At 34.2% G+C, this 24673-nt stretch overlaps 1 protein-coding gene across 3 annotated transcripts; it reads right to left on the bottom strand.

Moving 5' to 3' along the window:
• Positions 1 to 1902: 1902 nt before the first annotated feature.
• On the bottom strand, positions 1903 to 11665 carry LOC144559154 (uncharacterized). Of its 3 annotated transcripts, XR_013513095.1 has the most exons (19): positions 9341 to 9736; positions 9051 to 9217; positions 8590 to 8822; positions 8324 to 8469; positions 8113 to 8229; positions 7753 to 7965; positions 7394 to 7524; positions 6951 to 7168; positions 6797 to 6858; positions 6539 to 6657; positions 5695 to 6040; positions 4682 to 5136; positions 4347 to 4477; positions 3823 to 4035; positions 3669 to 3730; positions 3411 to 3529; positions 2706 to 2930; positions 2332 to 2410; positions 1903 to 2020 (listed from the first exon to the last, which is right to left on the bottom strand). XR_013513095.1 is itself a non-coding variant. In XM_078308133.1 (7 exons), exons 2-5 carry the CDS (start codon positions 10688 to 10690, stop codon positions 9855 to 9857), a joined length of 306 nt encoding a protein of 101 aa, XP_078164259.1. In that variant the 5' UTR covers positions 10691 to 10729; positions 11366 to 11665; the 3' UTR covers positions 9167 to 9217; positions 9341 to 9482; positions 9779 to 9854. The 3 variants fall into 3 exon arrangements, 2 of the variants coding, with proteins under 2 accessions (XP_078164259.1, XP_078164258.1); XM_078308133.1 differs by lacking the exons at positions 1903 to 2020; positions 2332 to 2410; positions 2706 to 2930; ... (12 more) ...; positions 8324 to 8469; positions 8590 to 8822 and adding exons at positions 9779 to 9874; positions 9965 to 10071; positions 10147 to 10229; positions 10595 to 10729; positions 11366 to 11665 and having other exon boundaries at positions 9167 to 9217; positions 9341 to 9482; XM_078308132.1 differs by lacking the exons at positions 1903 to 2020; positions 2332 to 2410; positions 2706 to 2930; ... (12 more) ...; positions 8324 to 8469; positions 8590 to 8822 and adding exons at positions 9779 to 9874; positions 9965 to 10071; positions 10147 to 10229; positions 10595 to 10849 and having other exon boundaries at positions 9167 to 9217; positions 9341 to 9482.
• Between the last annotated feature and the right edge of the window lie 13008 nt (positions 11666 to 24673).

Genomic DNA, 24673 nt, shown 5'->3' with positions numbered 1-24673 from the left:
CCTGTTGAGTTCGGCCACATCAAGAGTGGTTATCAATGGTGAACCATCAGATTTTTTTGCACACAAGCAAGGACTCCGTCAAGGCGATCCTTTATCTCCTATGCTTTTTCTTATAGCTGCTGACGTATTTCAACAAATGTTGCGTGTGGCAAATACAACCCTCATCAAGCCGATCTCTTCAAAAATCCCAGAATCAATTCTTGCACTTCAATATGCAGATGATACGGCTCTTGTGGCAAGTGCAGATAGGGGGACCATTGTAACTCTAAAAATCATCTTGAGGCTCTTCTCTAAAATCTCAGGAATGCAAATTAACTATACTAAAAGCTCATTTGTACAATTCAATTTGCAACAGAGGGAGGTGCTGATGGTGAAGCTAATACTCGAATGTCAGCAAGAGAATTTACCGGTCACATATCTTGGCATGCCGCTAACGACGAAAAAGCCCACGAGAGCATCGTTCATGCCGCTCATTGAGAAGTTTGAAAACCGGCTACAAGGTTTGAGAGGCAAGTTGCTCTCGCGAGGCGGTAGATTACAGTTAGTAAATTCGGTGCTCTCTTCTCTACCAATTTATTACATGAACTGTTTTTGCATTCCTCGTTGGGCTATTAAAAGAATGGACAAGGTACGTCGGTTCTTTTTATGGGGAAATAATGCGAATGAAGGAAGAGGTATTTCCTTGATTAATTGGGAGGTGGCTTGTACACTGAGAGAATGGGGTGGATTGGGCATTCGAAATCTGGAAATTCAAAATACTTCACTTCTATTAAGGTGGTGGTGGCGCCTTTATCAGTAAAGTGATTCATTGTGGAGATTTTGGATAACAAGGCTGAGGGGGCGTGTGAACAGAGAAGGGAGTCTTACAGTGTGGTTGAGAAGTGGGTCATTTTTTTGGGCTCAACTACTCAATTTAAAGAGTCTGTTTCATTCAAGTACAAGGTGGAATATAGGGGTGGCAACTCTATTTCCTTTTGGTATGATACTTGGCAAGAGGAACCATTGCGACAGTACTATGATGGACTTCCAAGACCTCCCCACTCAAATCTATCTATATCTCAGGCTCTGCCAAGGATATCAGAGTTATTGCCAAATCATGCAATCTCGGACAGTCCTGCACTGACATCAGATGGTGATGTACTCACATGGAAATGGGAAATTTCAGGGGAATACACTTCAAAATCAGCATATACAGTCCTTATGTCAGTTGGAAAGGTTGCGTGGCGTTTTAACAACCTATGGTCTGCCAGGTGCCCTACCTCATCAAAGATTTTCATGTTTTTACTGTTGAATACCAGAATACTATTACGGCGACATATCCAATGCCAAATTGGATGTGTTATGTGTACTACTGGTAGATTGGAGACTGCTTTACACCTCTTGTTCAAGTGCTGTTATGCAGTACAGGTTTGGAGGCTACTATCAGCAAAATTGGGGACTAATCTAATTCAACAGGGTGCAACTATCCAACAGATCTGGATATCTTCAATATCAATGCACAGAAATGGAAATTCAAGTCGAAATGGGATCACAGAGAAGTGCTGGATTTCTTGGTTCATATGTACAACTTGGGCCATTTGGAAACAACGAAACGAAAGAGTTTTTAGAGGAGGTAGTCTTCCCCCTGAGATTCTGGTGAACAAGATTATAAATGAGTGTAATCTTTGGCTGCAGTTCTGTTAACAAGTTAATTTATTTTCGTTTTACTTATACTGATATGATGTAAATTAGGTGAGAGTATGCTATCTGATTTGAACACTGTAAGCATGCGTTTCAGCATATGGTTATATGCAATACCACCTGACAGCTTCTGTCAAGGCGTTTCAAAAAAAAAGTATTCATGCATTAAATGCCCAAAAATCTTAATTCAGATAACTTGACAAATTATTAAAAGAAAACTTATCTTGCAAAAGAAATCCATATCACACGCAGAGCAGCATCTCCCTTGAAGGCATCTTGATAAAGTTGACGCTTACAAGAGTTGTTGTACACACCACTTCGAAGTAAGGTTAGTACTCTTCTGTAAGATAGAAACAATTAAAGGAGCCAAGTGCCTAGTAAAGTAAGAGCCCTCCAACGCATAGATTGGAATAGTGTATGTTACATGCTGGGATAAGATTTTTGCTTATACGTTGCACTAACAATACAGTACTGAATGGCCCAAATTAGTACTAGATTTGACAAGCACCAAGAGTTAGATGTACAACAACAGTTGATGAAGGTATACATTGGAATGGCTCGGAAGATACAAAAAGATAAGAAAAGGAACTGATATTCAAATCTGAAATACTTTTGTACTTTGGCCTTGCAAATTAATTAAAAATCTCATACCATTTCATAAGCTTGTCGCAAGCCAGCAGGTACGTTCATGCATTTCAAAAACGTGGCTCAAAATAGTACTGAACTCCCCCTGCAACATTTAGTGAATGATACATCAGTCAACTTTGAATCGATAGTGCGGGATAATGCTCCTCTTAGAAAAAAAAAAACAGATCCTTGTAAATCTTGATAGAAACCATGTTCAAAATAAGAGTACTACGGTTCAACTGATGGAAAAGAGAAGCAAAAGTACCCACGTATTGGTCGCGCATCGGTTGCCAACAGGAAAAGTTACAAAAGAAAAATTCTTCAGAGAATTTCCCAAATTGCGGTTCTTTCTAAGTTTAAGAAAGAACAACAAAACTGAAGAAATAGAAGATAAGTACCACTCTGTGTAGTTAATAAGTTCGATGGTAGTTTCTCTTTGTTCCCAACTGAACCGCCTGATTGTGCTGAGGCGATCAAAACAGACTGCCCAACGAGAGCAACCCGAGGAATGGCAGCTGTGATGTGTGGGCCCTGGCCCGCAAGCAAGGCCTGCACTGCAGCCAGAGACTTCGGCACTCCCGTCACCTGGTCGATCTAGCTTTTAACACCTACTGTTCTGGTCGCTGTACAATTAATTGGTTAATTAAGAGGAAACTGTTTATAATTCATGGGTTTGTTTGATTAACTTAACTCCAGGATAATTGGTTGACAGAATGTACTTGTAGTGTTATAATTCTAGATATAACATATGCAACCACCATGATCTCTGTTCTCTCCTCATCTATTTGATTTTTCAACTATTTATAACTACAATCTCAAGTACTTAATCCAGAGACACAATGTCAGAAATTAAATGCAGTATGGCTCATTATTGAGTGCAATCATCACCAAATTTGCAATTATGTAATAGTTCTCGGTTAAAGCTTCAGTCTACCTTTTCTTGAAACAATTTATGTGCAACGAAGCATGGAAAAGTCAATAAGACAAAAAAAAACACAAAACTGAGCTACTGGAAGTCAATCTGGACCATTGCATAAGCAATAGCGAGTTCCTAGTAGTTAAACTGTACAAAAATACTACATACTAATAGTTAAAACACATACCTTCAGGGTCGAATTGTTTAGCAAGCCTCAAGGCACCGGAGGAAGAAATTTCAGTGGCTTGAGAAGCTGGTACGAAAACTAGTAATATCGCATCATTACTTTGCCCCATATTGACCTAACTGAAACAATCATGAATGAAGATAAGCTAACCAACTAAACAAATGTAAAAGACTTCTTGAATGTGATATCTCTTTTCTCCCTATCGATGCTAATAACACTTGTCAATTTCAAGGAGAAGACGAAGTACAGTATACATACCGATGCTTCATCCATGACACACTAATCAAGTCCATGTAAATCAATTAATTTCAGTGGAGGCGCTGAAACAAATAGAAATACAATTCTTAATTAGCTTGGCAATCAAATATGCATAGATAAGTGACTCATGAAAGAGGGGAGGAGGGGGGCGTACCAGTACTGGTACATAACTTGAGATAAATTTCGTCAGCACGGCTCCTTCCTGATCCAGATCCCTTGCTTAGTCTGTCTTGTAAGGAATGCCTGAGAGCACCTATGAAGTGGCATCTCTTCAACTAGAATTCCAGTCTGTGTACCTATGGTTCCCTTGAAGATTTTCAAGTTCAGCTATGAACCGAGCAAAGCACAGTACCCCATTACCGCACATCTGAAATCAAACAACCCATCAGAGATGGAAACTGAAAGAAAAAAAACTCATCATTAAACTACTAAAACAATTGAAAATTAATAAACACTCCAACAGTCAATTCAGTTAATTAAATTTTGGTTTGAATATTTTAGTTCAGTTTTAAGTTTTAACAAAACTGACCCAGTGAACATACCTACAGTCAATTCAGTTAGCACACATTCAAGACCTAAAACCTCAACGATAAGAGATCTATAGGTCCACATAATAACTTGATCATTTTTACTTCAATTATAACTTCTTATTGTGGACTGCGCAAGCAAATGAAGTACCACTGGTTCGCTCCCATCATAAATGAAGATTCTCATCGTGTAATCGGCACCGTTGGTTCCTGGCATGACAAAGATCAGCCCATCGCCGCCTTTCGATCGCATAGCTTCACAGCCCTCCAAGCAGCTTCACACTGTACCAACAAAAAGAACAATGCACCATTATATAAAAAATAAAAAAATTGACACATATAAGAATGTTTAGGTTCCAGTTCAAATAACTTAATCTGAATATCAACAAACTAGGGGTCAGTTTGCAAAAAATCCTTTTGGCTGGTCACACATTACTAACTATTCAAACATTATATCTTACCAAGGAGGTCAATATTATTTCTTACCAGCAGTAATGTCTCCTTCAGCACCAGCAGCTTGTAGGCTAGAGCTTCCTTCTTTTTTGTCCTTGTCCTTGTCACTGTCTTGTTTGCTCGACTTATCATCCTTCATCGATTTTCCACTTGATTGATCTTGCGGGCTTGATGCCTACCAGATATCAATATAAATGTCTTTTAGAACTTTTTTTGTAAACGACTCGAAAAGTTGTTATCCTTTAAAGGGTAGAAAATAATAACATCTATTTAACAGGTGCATTGCATTTTTCCTTTTACCTCTGATCATTTGGATATGTTACAAATACTGTTACTTTTTGTAAATAGTAATGACAATAAAAACAGAATAACAACAGTAAAGTCATTTGGGTATGTTAATAAGTTCGATGGTAGTTTCTCATTGTTCTCTGATAGCATCTCTTATTTTAGCAACTGTTCCTTGATCTGTTTCAGGTCCTCGGCGAAACCTGCAATGGAATGCAGAAGCTAATTGAATAGATATGCCCTTCAAATAAAACAATTGGATGTTGGTCAAGCAAAATTAGTTGACGCAATCTAAGGTAATACTGATCTATAGTTTTGATGTAAATACAACACATCGTTATTAGTTGCTGATTTTTCTCATCAGTTGTTATTAGTTGTTATTAGTTGCTGATTTTATTTTTGTTTTAAAATTAAAATGTGCAATGAACCATATATTAGTTCAGAAAGCCATTTTTTTTCTTTAACGCAAAAAGGTCCCTGTTCAATTGTGCAATCTAAAATGAAGTCCCTTGTAACATGTTACTTTATTCCGTTATAATTTATCAAAGACACCGCTATCATTTTTAAGAAGACAACTATATTATGTGCGATTGTTTTCTAAAACCGAATAAAATTTTGGTTTGAATATTTTAGTTCAGTTTTAACAGAACTGACCCAGTGAACATACCTACGCCTAACAAGCAGGGAAATCAGACAAACTAACTAGTGTCAAGTTAATTTCTTATTATTTTCAACTTGCATTTAATAATAAAGAAACATACCCGGTGAGCACATTTGGAAGCCTGACTTTCATCCGGTTCCTAAGATGCTTCCACAACACATCCACCAATGCCACTCTCCCTAGCTTGCTTGGTGGGGCCCCGCTCAAAATTGATTTCAGACTCTCGCTCTCAGCCCCCCAGACAGTTTCTAGAGAATTTTCAACCCCAACTGAGCCGCCTGATTGTGCTGAGGGGATCGACACAGACTGCCCAACGAGCACAACCCGAGGAATGGCAGCTGTGATGTGTGGGCCCTGGCCCGCAAGCAAGGCCTGCACTGCAGCCAGAGACTTCGGCTCTCCCGTCACCTGGTCGATCTAGCTTATAACACCTACTGTTCTGGTCGCTGTACAATTAATTGGTTAATTAAGAGGAAACTGTTTATAATTCATGGGTTTGTTGGGTTAACTTAACTCCAGGATAATTGGTTGACAGGATGTACTTGTAGTGTTATAATTCTAGAGATAACATATGCAACCACCATGATCTCTGTTCTCTCCTCATCTATTTGATTTTTCAACTATTTATAACTCGAATCTCAAGTGCTTAATCCAGAGACACAAAGTCAGAAATTAAATGCAGTATGGCTCATTATTGAGTGCAATCATCACCAAATTTGCAATTATGTAATAGTTCTCGGTTAAAGCTTCAGTCTACCTTTTCTTGAAACAATTTATGTGCAACGAAGCATGGAAAAGTCAACAAGACAAAAAAAAACACACACACACACACACACACAAAACTGAGCTACTGGAAGTCAATCTGGACCATTGCATAAGCAATAGCGAGTTCCTAGTAGTTAAACTGTACAAAAATACTACATACTAATAGTTAAAACACATACCTTCAGGGTCGAATTGTTTAGCAAGCCTCAAGGCACAGGAGGAAGAAATTTCAGTGGCTTGAGAAGCTGGTACGAAAACTAGTAATATCGCATCATTACTTTGCCGCATATTGACCTAACTGAAACAATCATGAATGAAGATAAGCTAACCAACTGAACAAATGTAAAAGACTTATTGAATGTGATATCTCTTTTCTCCCTATCGATGCTAATAACACTTGTCAATTTCAAGGAGAAGACGAAGTACAGTATACATACCGATGCTTCATCCATGACACGCTGATCAAGTCCATGTAAATCAATTAATTTCAGTGGAGGCGCTGAAACAAATAGAAATACAATTCTTAATTAGCTTGGCAATCAAATATGCATAGATAAGTGACTCATGAAAGAGGGGAGGAGGGGGGCGTACCAGTAATGGTACGTAAATTGAGATAAATTTCGTCAGCACGGCTCCTTCCTTCCTGATCCAGATCCCTTGCTTAGTCTGTCTTTGTAAGGAATGCCTGAGAGCACCTATGAAGTGACATCTCTTCAACTAGAATTCCAGTCTGTGTACCTATGGTTCCCTTGAAGATTTTCAAGTTCAGTTATGAACCGAGCAAAGCACAGTACCCCGTTACCGCACATCTGAAATCAAACAACACATCAGAGATGGAAACTGAAAGAAAAAAACTCAGCATTAAATTACTAAAACAATTGAAAATTAATAAACACTCCAACAGTCAATTCAGTTAAGACACATTCAAGACCTAAAACCTGAACGATAAGAGATCTATAGGTCCACATAATAACTTGATCATTTTTACTTCAATTATAACTTCTTATTGTGGACTGCGCAAGCAAATGAAGTACCACTGGTTCGCTCCAATCAGAAATGAATATTCTCATCGTGTAATCGGCACCGTTGGTTCCTGGCATGACAAAGATCAGCCCATCGCCGCCTTTCGATCGCATAGCTTCACAGCCCTCCAAGCAGCTTCACACTGTACCAACAAAAAGAACAATGCACCATTATATAAAAAATAAAAAAATTGACACATATAAGAATGTTTAGGTTCCAGTTCAAATAACTTTACCGGAATATCAACAAACTCGGGGTCAGTTTGCAAAAAATCCTTTTGACTGGTCACACATTACTAACTATTCAAACATTATATCTTACCAAGGAGGTCAATAAGTGACTCATGAAAGAGGGGAGGAGGGGGGCGTACCAGCACTGGTACGAAACTTGAGATAAATTTCGTCAGCACGGCTCCTTCCTGATCCAGAACCCTTGCTTAGTCTGTCTTGTAAGGAATGCCTGAGAGCCTCTATGAAGTGACATCTCTTCAACTAGAATTCCAGTCTGTGTACGTATGGTTCCCTTGGAGATTTTCAAGTTCAGTTATGAACCGAGGAAATCACAGAACCACGTTACCGAACATCTGAAATCAAATAACACATCAGAGAGTAGAGCAGAGGTAAGGAAACAATGCAGACCAACAGTACTATACCACAGTACTATACCAACTATACCAACAGTATTGAATTGATGACAAGCAAAACAATACAAGATGCTAACAATAATCTACCTTGCAATTTTGCAATTCTCGAATGTGGCTTTCAATATTTCCTTGTTCAGTGCTTTGGAATTCACCTTGTCAAGGACCCTTAAGTACAAGTCATGAAAGTTTGGTTCAATGCTCACTCTAAAAAAATAACATCCAAAGAAAAGTTGGTAACATTTGATGCTGCAGATTAGACTACCGTCCCTAAGAATTTATATACTTCTTTTTTACTCACCTTTGCATGACCATATATTGTGCAAACCAAGGGAAGTACTGTCCATGCAAGACTTCATTAAAGTCCTTTGCCTTAGCCTTCAAAGTTGAAGTTGAAATGTTGTTGACAATGAGCAAGATCCTATGTTGGACTTCAGTCAAAAGAGTCTATATGATACATATGGAGTCAAAATAAGAACCAAGTACTTCATATGCTCATTTACAGAAGGGTACTAAAAGTAGTGGAGTCCAATAAGAAAAGAGAGAAAGAGAGATATAAATGCAAACCTCTATTTGTGCTTGTCTTTATTCAGCTGCGGCAACAAGTGTTTGAATGATTGAAGCAGCCCCAAAACCTGTGCTACAAGAAGGCTGTTTATCAGTGCTGATACAAGAAAGCCGCTATCATGTTTTCAAAAAGAAAAACAGAGAGAGAGAGAGAGAGAGAACGGAGTTGCAGCAGCCAAGCTGCCTACATGGGTATTTTGACTCCCTCGGGTCCGCCATACATTGTTAAATTCCTGGAAAAGTGGAAAACAATATTTAAGAAATCCAACTTCAGCTAGGTAAGGAAACAATGCAGACCCACCTTTTATAAATTTACAAACAGTAATTTATCCGAAAGTAGAGCAGAGGTACCACATTGTTAACATAAGGTGACTAGAGTCTGCCGGAATAAGCAATTTCTTTCATGTTGCTGAAATAAAATGCAACCTTAACGGCATAATGTACTACTACAAAAAACATACCTCAGAGACACTCAATTGAGTATTGGCGAGTTGACCAGCAGGTTTGGGGTGAAGTGCATCTGGAACACGTGAATACAAACCTTGAGCAAATGCGGAGCCAGCAGCATCTCTTTTCCCCTGAGTTGAGCAAGTGATTGCGCTACATCTGTATCTATTATCTCCTCGGCCTAGACAATGAGGGAGAGTGAGAGAAAGAGAGCAATACATTGATATGAAATTTGCACTTTACTAAATCTAACCAATAGTAACAGATTCCAGAAATCCATGGTAAAAATTAGCAAGGTTAATACCTTGTGGGTCGCCACGCTCTCAATCAATGCACAGCCAGGATCAAGATGATCAGTGAGAAGTATTTCAATTATCTGTTCCTCGTTGTCATGATTGCTGAAGCATTGTCCTTAGATCGCTGGTTAAAGCCCCACGAAGCGGTTCCTGAAAGAATTCTTTATCAGTCAAACACCACACATGACAAATAAATAAATTCAAGCTGGTCTGCTTGTGCGCCCATAGGGACCTGACTACCTTCATGTGTGTGCATGTGTGTGTGTGAAAGAGAGAGGAAGAGGGAGTGAGTTAAGAATCCAACACATGGACTATTATCAGATGCCATTTACATCTCATAGCTCCAGCTCATTTTGGCACATATAATTAATTAGGATTTTACTTCATGTAAATTAACCAACTAAAGGTAAGTAAAAATCAGAAAACATCATAAGAGTTTGTAAGACCTTGCAAGTGACATGGGCTAAGCTTCGCGCAAGTATGCCAACCATCGGATGCGCAGCACGAAATATTACACCACCATCAGGCTCCACTGAATAATCCTGAGAGAAGAGAGAACAAAAACAAATTTTAGTATTTTGACCAAAGAAAAGTTTTGGACATCATATGGTATCATTCCAACTAACTAGAACCTTGAGAATAAAGTTCCTTCCTTGTCTGGCTAGCAATTTTGACACTCCTCTGAATAACAGGAGATATGATCTCTATGACAGACTTATCCATGGCAGCTTCAATAATCCTGAATATTCAACCATATTAGAACAAAATAAAGAAGAACAGCACCTATAATATAAGATTAAGTAAGAAGTTGAACCTGAAATAGGGCACTTGAGGATCGCCCACAACACTAATCATAAGGTTGATTCTGAAATAATTGTCGGGAATAGTTTGCAAGAGCTGCACAAAAGCAAAGCACATAAATTATATATAAAGAGAAATTGCTGTTGATAGGATTTAAAAAGTAAAAAATCAGAACTAGTACATAGCATGAACCATATTTCTCGATATAAACATACATTTCTCAGGTTTACAACATACAACCAGCATAATTAGGGTTACTTTTGCAAAAAAATAGAACCATTCTGTCAAGAACTGACAATTTAATCTACATCAGTATAACTGATACCCAGTTTAAAGAAATAAGTCAAGCAAATCAAATGTTGAGTTCTCAATTCATATGCACAGGTCATAAAAATAAAATGTCAGATGTTTGTTCCACTGATAAAAGGACAAATATTGAGAAATTGTAAAAGACGCAAAACCTGATCAAGCAAGAAAGGGGATGGAGATGGGGAGGGAGCTTGATCGGGTCGGACCACCTGAGGGACGCCAAAAGGGGAGGGAATCTGTTCGGTCATGATAAGAGGGTCAACGTTGTCTTCTTCGACCAGTGCATACTGTAAAAGAAGCAAAAAGCTAAAGTAAACAAAAATAACAAATCTCAATGTTCGTAATATGCCATGGTATAATACTGGTGAAAATAGTAATGCTGTTCCAAGCACTATAATTTCTGTCATATTTTATGATTCTTGCAATTCTGTAATGGCTAGTAGCTAAACGAACAACTTTTATCAGTACCAATGCACTTTATCTTTTGATCTTTCAATATTTTTAGTCATGCAACATGGAAATGCTGCAAACATTTATACGGAAATATCAGATCCTCGCCCCCGTGCCAGTAGAATGATAAAAAAAAAACAGTTAAAAAATTGCTCGGGAAATATCAGATCCTCGCCCCCGTGTCAGTAGAATGATGGCTGGGATTACTACTGACGTCAGGTGGCAGTTGCACTTGGTTTCCAGGAACCGGTATGGAAGCTTCTGTGACAATAGGCGACGGAGACACGGTAGTAATGTCATTGTTAGAAAAATCAGAGTTGCCTTCCACCTCACGCACCCGGTCCTTGATCAGAGAGGAGGGTTTCACTTCTCTTTCAGATCCACTACAAGATACCTAAACAGCCTCTGAAATCAGCGATTAACCGATTAAGCTTAAACAGTCGGCATTAATATTAGTAACCGATTAAGCTCACCGATTAACCGATTTGCTTGAAATCAGCGAAGTTGGAGGCAACAAGGAGGCGAGAAGCATAGATCCAATGTGCCGCTCCGCTGCATCTCCGTCTACCACTCTGCTTCGTCTCCGTCAGCACATCCGATCCGTCCTCCTCAGGCTCCGCTTAGCTCTGATGACCCGACGCCCTATCTCTCGCGATGGATCCGATCTCTCTCCCGCGATTTCCCCTCCGCCTGCTCTCCCCCGATCTCTCTCACTTTTCTCTCTCATCTAGCTTGCTCTCTCTCTCTCTCTCTCTCTGTCGTTTTCCCTCCGAAGGAAAGGAACTTCTGGAGCTAGAAGGCGGAAGGACTGAGGAGACCTACTTATAGGCACCGAGAAGACCCTTTTTACTTTTTACTTACGGATAAGTGTGATATTTCCCGTACTCTATTTTTCTTTTTTTCTACTGTTGTACTTGGTAAGAGTCTGAGAGATGGGTGAGAGAAGGTAATCTTTTATTAGTGAGGTTACTTTTCAATAAGAAAAGGTAAAGTTACTTGTTTAACAAGTAAGACTGCAGGAGTTTTGTGGCGGTGCCGTGAAAAGATACGGGAAAGATTTTATTCTCTTTTGTTATCATTTTAAAATAATATTTTTTTGTTTGATTTGTTTTTATCAGTAGTATTTCAAACTATATTTTTACATAATCAGATCACATAATTAAACAAGCAAAAAAATCAAAACTAAATCTCTAAAGTCAGTAACATAATTTATTTATTTGTTTGATTTGATCAGTGGTATTTAAATTTATATCTTTATATTATCGGACAACATAATTAAACAAACAAAAATAATCAAAAATAAATTTTTAAATTCAGTAAGATAATCTCTCATGCAAAAAATAAACAGATAAATATTATGCAATATTCATTATTTGTATTTCGTTAGATCTTTGAGATTTTCAAAGATATTACAGGAAGAAATATTTTAGTATATCACGAAAGTATATCAACATTAGTCATGTATGTTGATAATTCCTTCTGGCTCTACAGATTTATTGACAGTTTACTCTTGAAAAAAATATGTTGACAACTAACATTTAATGATTATGTTTGCCAAAAATCAATAAAAAAAAATAGCATATTTACTTATATAAATTAAATGTGAATTGATCCTGAAAAAACATACATACGTAATACAACTTTTGTGATTAAAAAAATAAAATAATAGCACCCTGACACTACAATAAAGAAAATATCGATGAAGGTTAATTCCTTTTATGTTTCTTGTAATGTCAGTGTTGATCCAAAATTTTCAAACATTCAATGCAAGATCACAAAAAGAAGAGACAATATCGTGCGATTGTGAAAATCAAGTAATCTATAAACGACAACAATATTATTTACATTGTGGAAAGATACGACAGTTGGAAAAATACGAGGGTTAAAACGTCTGTGCATTTAAATTTATTAATTAAAGATGATGTACCGATAAAAAATAAATAGTGTATATTGTCTATCCAAATTTCACAGTGATATTTTAAAATAGTATGGCATCATGGAAAACAACAAATTCATCTAAAACCACGATAAGATTAGACAAGAAGACACAAGAAGACACAATGCCGGAATGCACTTTAAGATTTATAATAAGAAAAACAAGTAATTATATTTACTTCACATATGAAATAAAGCCAGAGTACTTTAATGCTTCCATTTGCTTCTTGATTTTCTTTATTAAGTCAAAGAGTTTGTTTAAAATAATATTTCTACAATTAATATATAAGGCCAAAGTTTTTATTGACGTGCCACGATGAGCTTAATTTGATCATGTGAGCGGAATTGATTAAACGATTTACATTTTGATGGAGATCAAAGTTGTATTGTCCTCTTTGTTGACGTCAAAAAAATATATCTTATTTATCGTTAAATTGATGGATTATATTGTATAAGACATTTAAAATTAAAATGTTTATACAAGTGCAGATGTTCCACGTTTCATCAAACACTAAATAGCGATCCTCAAAATATTGTCAAACTATTTGTATGTAAATTTGTTTGCGCTAATATACAACTCACGCAGTAAGAGCTCAATGAATAGTAATCTTAATATTTTCAGATATTATAAAAAAAATTGTATTGTAATCTTAATATTTTAATTTGAAAAGGTTTATGTGCGTTATGTTTGTTATACAACAATAATACATTTATCAAATGTAAAATTGCCAAATTTTTTAACAAACATTACCATAAGCATTTTTTTATGAAAAATAAATAAAAGAAGAAAAAAATTATATTTTAAAATCCAGGTAATTTCAAGGACATAATGATTTTCAAGGAGAAAACACAAGATTAATAATGATTCCGATGATAATATTTTAATGTACCTTTTTCATGTGAAAAATTAAGAATGGGTCAAAATTAGGAGATATTCTGATCAACTCGTGTCAGTATAAAAAAAAATCTATGGATTTGGAGCCGATGATGTGGCATATCAAGCAAGGAGATAAAAAATACAACAATTAATATTTAAAGATATATCTTGTAACAATATTTAAAGATCTTGTGCAGTAGAATGACAGTTGATTTTTATAATCATAATTAATTCAATCTCTACTAATTAAACACGTTGAATTTTATAAACTCTCGGTGCGCGCGTATTGCGCATTGACTATCTAGCTAGGAGCCTAGGACTGCTAGGTTGATAATCTTTTTTATTCTAAGAGAAGCCGTAGGCATAGACGTGTTACTATTCATTAAGCTAGGTGGTAAATAATATCTGCCATTGAAATTTTTATCTATAACACGTGCCCCATTAAAAATTTAATTATACACTTACTTTTGCAAAAAATATATATATATATATCCGGTCCGTTAAATAATTGAGTGAACAAAGTCAGATCTGACTTCCTGAATTATTCAAAGGACCGAATATATTTAAAAAAAATTGCAAAATATTTATGTATAATTTGAATTTCAATGAACTCACCCGACGATATTATAGTTAAAAATTTTGGGTCTTACCATGTATGTTATGCACGAGGTACAAAAGCTGGATGATCATCTCCAACCGTCTATCGAATTAAACGAGTTTGTTGTATTGCAAAAAATTAAGTACATGTAGGGGAGAAAAAAAAAAGATGATCCAAGAAAGAGACATGTAAGTATTACTTTTTCGCGTAAAATCTACACGAGTCAAAGGGGAAGTGTGAATGTAAATTTTCTTTCTCAAAAATCAACCGAACGTCATATCAATGATACATACCTACATGAATACTCCCATTTTTTTTTGCTTTCGAAGAAACCAGCATCAAGCCAACTAAAATCTCCCTCAAATTCTTGGAACGAAGTAAATAAAATTTAATCCGGTTCTCAAAAAAGTAAATAAAAATTTGTGTTTATATATGGACCGTCCGATTTACTTTATGCGAATATTAAAGGAACCCCATCTGATCGAACGACTAGGATCGAAACCTAAAAATTGAGATACTTTAGGAGTTCTGAATCCGATCGCCTGATTACAACTTTTACGTCCGAGTTGGTCGGTGTGAAACCAGGTTGTAATTAATTATTTTGTTGCTATCATAAATGCATCCATAAATTAGATCAAAATAAAATCTATATTATTATCCATATACTTGTACGAATATTTTTAAAAACTTTTAAAAAAATCAAAATAAAAAATAATGAATACTACTTTAGAACCACTTCATGTATACAATTATTGAATGAGATTAATTATTCAGTGTAAAGAATTCAAAAGCGATATATATAACTACGGTGTTCTTAAGCTCACCAAAGTGTTTGGTGAGTTTGACTCCAAAACCCGTCAAATCGGTTTCAAATGACGAATCCGAACCGTTGGAACCTGTCTATTTTACGTGTGATGCGTCTACATGTGAAATTTTTTAACTTTTGAATTAGTTTAGTATAGAGTCAATTGGTCAAAATTAGAAGGTTAATAAATTAATTTTAGTGCATTCATTTTTTGAACATGTTTTGACCGCTTGACTTTATACTAAACTAATTCGAAAGTTTAAAAATTTCACATGTAGACGCATCACACATAAAATAGGCGGGTTCCAACGGTTCGGATTCGTCATTTGAAACCGATTTGACGGATTTTGGAGTCAAACTCACCAAACACTTTGGTGAGCTTAAGAACACCCTAGTTCTACTCTATATATATATATAGAGAGAGAGAGAGAGAGAGGAGGGATCAAATTACAACATCCATTTTTTTCATTTTCAAAGTCCAAATCGTCGATCCAAACCGTTAGATATTCAATCTATATTAAAATGTGCTTGGAGACCAAATTTTACATTTTTTTGAAATTTTTTTGCTATTTATTAAGATTGATACAAAATCGCTGTTTTTTAATGGTGCAGAATTTTAATAAAAACAACGATTTTGTACCCATCTTAATAAATAGCAAAAAAAATTAAAAAAATGTAAAATTTGGTCTCCAAGCACATTTTAATATAGATTGAATATCTAACGGTTTGAATCGACGATTTGGACTTTGAAAATGAAAAAAATAGATGTTGTAACTTTGTTATAACTTTCAAGTGTTGTAACTTGATCCCTCCTCATATATATATATATATATATATATTATAAAAATGCGAACTTTCTAATATGTAAAACTCCACGTATAGCAAAATTAAGCTTAACGATTAAATTGTGTATTTTTGTTTTAGAAAAGCTGCCATGTATATGTATATATATTGATTGAATTAAAAAGAGTTAATAATATTACAATCTACAACCGAGTAATAGAATCCGCTCTCAGCTTGAAGCTAGCTACAGTAACAAATAATTGTCACCGGTCACCACACAGAATAGTAAATATGAAGAAGAAACTCGCTGTGTACTAAAGTAACTAAACTAGCTGAACTCAAAAAGACTGAATTTTTATATAAAATCTCCAAACAGATCGTGAGATATCATCACTAAAAAATTACCCGAACTGCTGAAGGAGTGTTTTTGAGTCCAACTTTGCATCTTTGGTTAACATAGGAAAACATCTTCAAAAATCATGAAAATTGACCGACATGTAGTCTTGACATCGTAAAACAAGACTGTGAAGTTTCATACAAAATCTCTAAACAGATCGTGAGATATCATCACTCAAAAATTGCCTCGGCCATTTGAAAAAAGCAAAAAAAAAAAAAAAAAAATTCGGACCACAAATATTCTATGCGGTTTGAACATTTTTATAAATTTTGCTAAACCGTAGTTATTTATAATAAAAAATATTTTTTTTTGGGTAAAAATAAGAATCTCGGCATAGTACTAGTATTCGATCGTTACCTACAAATTAATTAAAAGTCGAAGATTCAATTTGTGGAGTTTGATTAGATTCCACTGATTGGTCCATATTTTTACTTTTAATTTGGAAGAATATATATTAATTGTACAGTACTGGAAGAATATGGATTAATATATAATAATTAATGTAGGATGATCTAATAAATTATATATATATATATATATATATATATATATATAGAGGAGGGTTCAAATGCATCCAAATTTTTGTGCACCCAAATGCACCCTATCTTTCAAATCTTTTTTCTCTGTTTTCAAAGTCCGAATAGTTAATCCGAACCATTAGATGCGATCTATATATTAAGATGTGCTTGGAGACCAAATTTTACATTTTTTGGAATTTTTTTACTATTTATTAAGCCACTCTGAAAATCGCTGATTTTACATTTTCTGGACCATTGGATCAGTGATTTTTCAAAGTGGCTTAATAAATAGTAAAAAAATTCCAAAAAATGTAAAATTTGGTCTCCAAGCACATCTTAATATATAGATCGCATCTAACAGTTCAGATTGACTATTCAGACTTTGAAAACGGAGAAAAATAATAGGGTGCATTTAGGTGCACAAAAATTTGGGTGCATTTGAACCCTCCTCATATATATATAATTTAGATGATCTAATACATATATAATAATGTAGGACGATCTAATAAATAATATATATACAACAAAAAAGTGCAAATTTTATAAGTGTACATAGTGGATTGACAAAACCCGTCTAGGGCAGCCCGTGCCCTATGCTCGGGGTACTCGTGCCCGAGTCCGGGTATAGGTCGGGTACACGGGTACGGGCAAAAAACGGGCCGTTCACCATTTTTTGGGTAAAAACCCGACCATACCTGGACCGAATTGTACCCGTACCCAACGATACTTGTGCCCGTCGTGCCCGTACCCGTGATACCCTTTTTTTTAAGAGAAAATGTTTCTGTCCACTGAGTTTTGTCCACCATCTATCCACAACCTTATCCAACTTCCATTCTAACTGTCGGTCCCCACTTTCTTCTAACGAGCTCTCTTTCCGATCTCTCTTTCTCTCTCCTCTCATCTCTCTTTCTCTCTCCTCTCTCTCTTTCTGATCTCTCTTCTCTCTTTCTCTCTTCTTTCTCTCTTTCTCATCTCTCTTTCTCTCTTCTCTCTCTCTTTCTGATCTCTCTTTCTCTCTTCTCTCTTTCTCTCTTCTTTCAATTGAACATCTCTTTCTCTCTTCTTTCTCTCTTTCTGATCTCTCTTTCTCTCTTCTCTCTTTCTCTCTTCTTTCAATTGAACATCTCTTTCTCTCTTCTTTCTCTCTTTCTGATCTCTCTTTCTCTCACAGAAACAAAAGTTTCGATCTCTCTTTCTCTCTTTCTGATCTCTCTTTCCAATCTCTCATTCCCCTTATTTGATCCAGATCTACACGACACCGCCTATGACAAGATGAAGAAGGCGCTGGTGTTGAAGTCCATTAGCGACAAAGGAAGGGATGGGAATAAGACTTCCATCAATAAAGCGGCTACCAGTATCATTGGGAGCACATAGATATCCACATACTCAAGGTTACACTTATTCTTATAATTTTCTGTAGATTTATGATATTTTGACAAATTTCTTTCTGAAATATTACGATTTTGTGATTTTCCAGTTTAGATTTGCGATTTTGATATTTTAAAAATGTGAAGTACATTTTTTGTAGGATTTGTTATTTAAGTTACAGCATTGAATGATGAATTTTACAGTATTGGTGCATATTGAAAGTTTCTGGATGTTTGAAAATTTGAATGACATTTTTTATAAGATTTGTTATTTAAGTTACAGCATTGAATGATGAATTTTACAGTATTGGTGCATATTGAAAGTTTCTGGATGTTTGAAAATTTGAATGACATTTGTTATAAGATTTGTTATTTAAGTTATAGCATTGAATGATGAATTTTACAAGATTGGTGCAAGTGAAATGACACGTTTTCTTTATGTTTTGAAAATTGTTATTATATTATTTTAAGCAATGTCCTAACAGCAAGGTCCTAACAGCGCCAAACGGGTGGCAGCGACGGAGTACGAGCATACGACAGGTGGGGGCAGAGACTGGATTTGCTCTTGCTACTGGTACTAATACTTACAAGAGGGAAGTTAGGGCTGAAACTGGAGGGTTGCTTTTCAGGGCAAGAAAGGAGGTATAATTGATCTACACGGCTTTGATTTTGCCGTTAAAGATCAAATCGCGGTCTGAATCCGAATCCGGATTTGATCTACATGTCCTTTGATAGATTTATATATGTCTCAAGGTAATTAAATGCAGTTCTTTTCTCTTTTGATCAAACCGATTTTGAATTTTGATTTTCCTAATTAATGCATAGGTGACAAACGAAGAGGAACAGCAGCCTCAATCATTGATTTCCCTTCATCAATTTGTTGTTTGTTTTACCTTTGCTCTTCATGAATTTTTGAGTTCAATGGGATTGGAGATCTATTTTTAATCGTGTCTGGTAAATTTACTACAAATTTCGAAAGATTTTCAAGTTTGATTACATTGCACAATCGTCTCTGGTAATTTTCAAGTAGTAGCAGCTCAATTGTCTATGGTAATTTTACATGATACATGGAGTAATTTGATACATGAAGTAATTTTACTTTACTGGATATATGAAGTAATTTTACAGGATACGTGAAGTAAATTTACAGGATACATGAAGTAATTTGATATATTAAGTAATTTTACTAGATATATGAAGTAATTTTACTAGATATATGAAGTAATTTTGCAGGATACATTAAGTAATTTGATATATGAAGTAATTTTACTGGATATATAAGTAATTTTACATGATATATGAAGCAATTTTACTTTACTGGATACATGAAGTAATTTTACAGTATACAGGAAGTAATTTGATATATGAAGTAATTTTACTGGATATATGAAGTAATTTTACTTTACTTGATACATCATTGATTTTGATTTGAATGTTTTTGATAGTTTGTTTTGTAGTTGGTTGAAATGGTTCTGAGTGTCATGCAATTTGAGACGCCTGTCAAGGATAAATGGTTCTTCATTAATCCTTATTTGTCTGTAAGTATCTTTTTATTTTTGCTGTTGAAATACTTGAGTACTCTTTAATGCGTTTTATTTTGTATGATACAAGTTTGTATGCATGATTACACTGCATATGCTTTTCAGTTAGGTAAATAACTTGTAAGATTATTTTGTAATTCTTATTTGTTATAAATCGAATTTGTTTCATTGTTTATTTTATTATTATGCAGAATGACATCTCAAAAGAACGTGTTGTTCTTGTGATGAGGCTTCTTATTCATCCGAACAATGAACACATGAGATTTTTAATGTAAAAGTTATTTGTCCATAGTTTTTTTTTTGTTGCTATTATGCTATTCTGAATGTTGCGGTGAATATTTTTATCTTGTGTTGAACAGATGTTGTTTGTGGTGAACAGATTGTGTGATGATGGATGTATGTATAGATTTAGCAATTTTATAGTATACATGATATTATTTTATGGTTTATATTTTGCAATTTTACAGTATACATGATTGTTTGCAGGTTGTAGTTTAAACTGAAATGTAGCATTTTTTACATTTTTTACATTTTACAGTATAGACAATTCAATTGAAAATTTTACAGTATACAAGATTCAATTTTACAATATATATTTTACAGTATACAAGATTCAATTGAAAATTCTACTGTATACAAGATTCAATTTTACAGTATACAAGATTCAATTTTACAATATACAAGATTCAATTGTAAATTTTACTATGTAGAAGATTCAATTTTACAGTATACAAGATTCAATTTTACAGTATACAAGATTCAATTTTACAGTATACAAAATTCAATTTTACAGTATACAAGATTCAACCCAGTGCAGACGCTAATAACTCTAACTGCCAATAACCGCTAATAACTAACTCTAACTGCCAATAACTTCCTATAACTGCAATTTCCGAAAGTAAAGTTTGAAAGTACATTTATTTTGTCATGTTGTGCAAGTTGGAATCTTTTTCTAACTATCATGGGACCACTTCAAATAGTTGCTGGATGTTTTGTGATTAACTGATATTTTTTATGTGATATATTGTATAATTATACAGCATGTAGAAGTAATTTTACAGTATTTGCGCAAGTCAAAGCGGTGGACAAATGGTGGACAAAAGGCTGTGGACAATTAGACACTTCCTTTTTTTAATTCAAAATTTTAACCAAATTTCCCCCCAATTCTCCATATATAATTTTTTTTAATAAATATGTTCAATATGTAAACAAATAAACATATATGTATATGTATATGTATATGTATATGTATATGTATATGTATATGTATATGTATATGTATATGTATATGTATATGTATATGTATATGTATATGTATATGTATATGTATATGTATATGTATATGTATATGTATATGTATATGTATATGTATATGTATATGTATATGTATATGTATATGTATATGTATATGTATATGGATATGGATATGGATATGTATATGGATATGGATATGGATATGGATATGGATATGGATATGGATATGGATATGGATATGGATATGGATATGGATATGGATATGGATATGGATATGGATATGGATATGGATATGGATAATATATGCATATACATATGTGCATATGTATATGTATAATATATGCATATGCATATGCACATATGTATATGCATATATTATACATGTATTATATTATATATGTACATATATTATACATGTATTATATTATATATGCATATACAATTTTTTTTCTCTTTATTGCATTCATTAGAAAAAAAGAGCACGAGCTTATATGTATATATAATTCAAAATGCAATTTTTCTTGTGACTGCACACGTGTATATTTATGTATATGAGTATATCCACTTCATGTATGATTACAAATAAATATTTTCCTTCAAATCTAATTATATTTATTTCATACATAAAAGTTATTATAATTAGTGTATAATATGAAGTTTAACATCATTTTTCTAGATGCCAGCATGGAGTTAAAATAAAAAGTATAATTTAGTGTCTAATTAATTTATTAATAAAAGTTGTCATTTTAGTTTAAACTTGACTAATCTGAGTTTCTGATGGGTTTGATATATTTTAAAAAATGTGATTATACCAGCATGTAGAGCATTAAAAAAATACACAGAATTGACACAAATTTTAATTTATTTGAATTTCTCTACAATTAGTTATGAATTTTCAAAGTTCTATCGTTCGAAAAAACTTTAAACAGCCATAACTTTGGCTAGGAAAGTCGGATTTGCGCGTATGATGACTTTTCGGAAAGGGGAGGACGAGACGGATCGATTTTGCCTCGGTGGTATACCAGGCATCGTTGCATCAGAAGCATCAGAATTTCAAAAAAAATATCGTTTAGTGCCTAAAAAAAACATCGTTTAGTGCCTCAAAGTTACTTAATAAATAGTAAAACAAATCAGAAAAATAGAAAATTTGGTCTCCAAGCACATTTCAATATAGAGATCACATCTAACGGTTTAGATCGACTTTTTGGATTTTGAAAACGAAAAAATGACTTATAAGCATATACCCTCATATGCTTATGTAAGTAGAGTACCCAACCTCTATATTATATATACATATACGGTTCAGATCGACTTTTAAAGTAATTAATTTAAGTAACATTGTTTTAAAATAATTAGTAATTTTGATTTATATTTAAAGTAATTGATTTAAGCAACATTGTTTTAAAATAATTAGTAATTTTTATTTATATTTAAAGTAGTTGATTTAAGCAACATTGTTTTAAAATAATTAGTAATTTTTATTTATAAAATAGATTATCAATTTAAAATGAACGTTTAGAAAATATATTATTAATTTAAAATGTAAACTAAAAATTTTGAGATATAAATAAATTATGAAACTATATAATTAGAATGAGAATTTGAAAATAAAATAAAATGACTCGTGTAAAGAAATAAATAAATACATTTGTACTTAGCAGAATAAACATATAAATTTTCGCAAGAATAATTTGTATATATAAAGACGTGACTTGATAATTTTTATTTATTTACGAATTATAAAGATGTGACTTGATAATTTTATGTATATATATATATATACTATTTGATATTGAACTATTCAGATTTTAAATGTTGAATTATAAACACGTAATAATATTTATACGACACTGTTAAAAAAAAGAAAAAAAAAACCCGGACCGGACCACCCTATTCGGATTGCCCTGCCCCTCAAGGGTACAACGGGCACAGGTATAGGACAGACAGGGCACGGTTTTTTGAAAAAAAATCCCGAAATGCCCGGCCCGAGATGCCCGTCTACCCGTGATACCCATGCCCGACCTCTACCCGTGCCCGGGTATACCCAGCCCGCTCTGTCCCTACTTGAGAGCAAACCCCTAAGTGTACATAATTTAGATGATAAATCTATTCTTAATAATAGCACTTATGAGCTAGAGAGAGAAACCAAACAAGCTAACATAAATATATATATATATATGTGTGTGTGTGTGTGTGTGTGTGTGTGTGTGCTAGCATGCATAAATGCATAGCATAGAGCCCCTCCGTGCAACGGCTCGGATTTCGAGTTTTCAAAATCCTAACGGTCGATCCGAACCGTTCATCTTGTTCTCCATATTAATATGTGTTTGGGGACCAAATTTTACATTTTTTGGAATTTTTTTACTATTTCTTTAGATTTATTGAAAATCGATGTTTTCAGCAAATCTGGACCATAACAAAAACATCGATTTTCAATAAATCTAAAGAAATAGTAAAAAAATTCAAAAAAAAATGTAAAATTTGGTCTCCAAACACATATTAATATGGAGAATAAGATGAACGGTTTGGATCGACCGTTAGGATTTTGAAAACTCGAAATCCAAGCCGTTGCACGGAGGGGCTCTATGCTATGCATAGCATGCTAGCATATTTCTATATATATATATATATAGAGTTACGCTGGGGTGCTATGGATAGCATAGTGGCCTCTATGCTACGGCTCAATATTCGAGTTTTCAAAATCCAAACGGTCGATCCGAACCGTTCATCTTATTCTCCATATTAATATCTGCTTGGAGACCAAATTTTATAATTTTCTGAATTTTTTTACTAATCCAACGGTTGTGCAGCCACCGTTGGATCAACAATTTTGTAAAATACTTAATAAATAGTAAAACAATTCAGAAAAATGTAAAATTTAGTCTCCAAGCAGATATTAATATGGAGAATAAGATGAACGGTTCGGATCGACCGTTTGGATTTTGAAAACTCGAATATTGAGCCGTAGCATAGAGGCCACTATGCTATCCATAGCACCCCAACCTAACTCTATATATATATATATATAGAGAGAGAGAGATGGGCTATGGTGCATTGCAATGCATGAACCCCCTTATGCATTGCACTATAATCACGGATTTAAAATCCAAACGACCGATCCGAACCGTTAGATGTTTAATCCATATTGAAATGTGCTTGGAGACCAAATTTTACATTTTTTTGGAATTTTTTTACTATTTATTAAGCATTTTTGAAAATTGCTGTTTTGCTGTGAACAGTAAAAAACAGTAAAATTTTCTGGACCATCAGATCAGCGACTTTCAAAATTGCTTAATAAATAGTAAAAAAATTCCAAAAAATGTAAAATTTGGTCCCCAAGCACATATTAATATGAAGAACAAGATGAACGGTTCGGATTGGTCGTTTGGACTTTAAATCCATGATTTAGAATGCAATGCATAGAAGGGTTCATGCATTGCAATGCACCATAGCCCATCTCTATATATATATATATATATAGCACCCCAGCCTAACTCTATATATATATATATATAGATATATATATATATATATATATATAGATATATATATATAGAGTTAGGCTGGGGTGCTATGGATAGCATAGTGGCCTCTATGCTACGGCTCAATATTCGAGTTTTCAAAATCCAAACGGTCGATCCGAACCGTTCATCTTATTCTCCATATTAATATCTGCTTGGAGACCAAATTTTATAATTTTCTGAAT

The sequence above is a fragment of the Carex rostrata genome, chromosome 9 (genome assembly GCF_964058835.1).
Source record: "Carex rostrata chromosome 9, lpCarRost1.2, whole genome shotgun sequence".
NCBI classification, from domain to species: domain Eukaryota; kingdom Viridiplantae; phylum Streptophyta; class Magnoliopsida; order Poales; family Cyperaceae; genus Carex; species Carex rostrata.
This window is presented reverse-complemented; position numbering and strand designations above follow the sequence as displayed.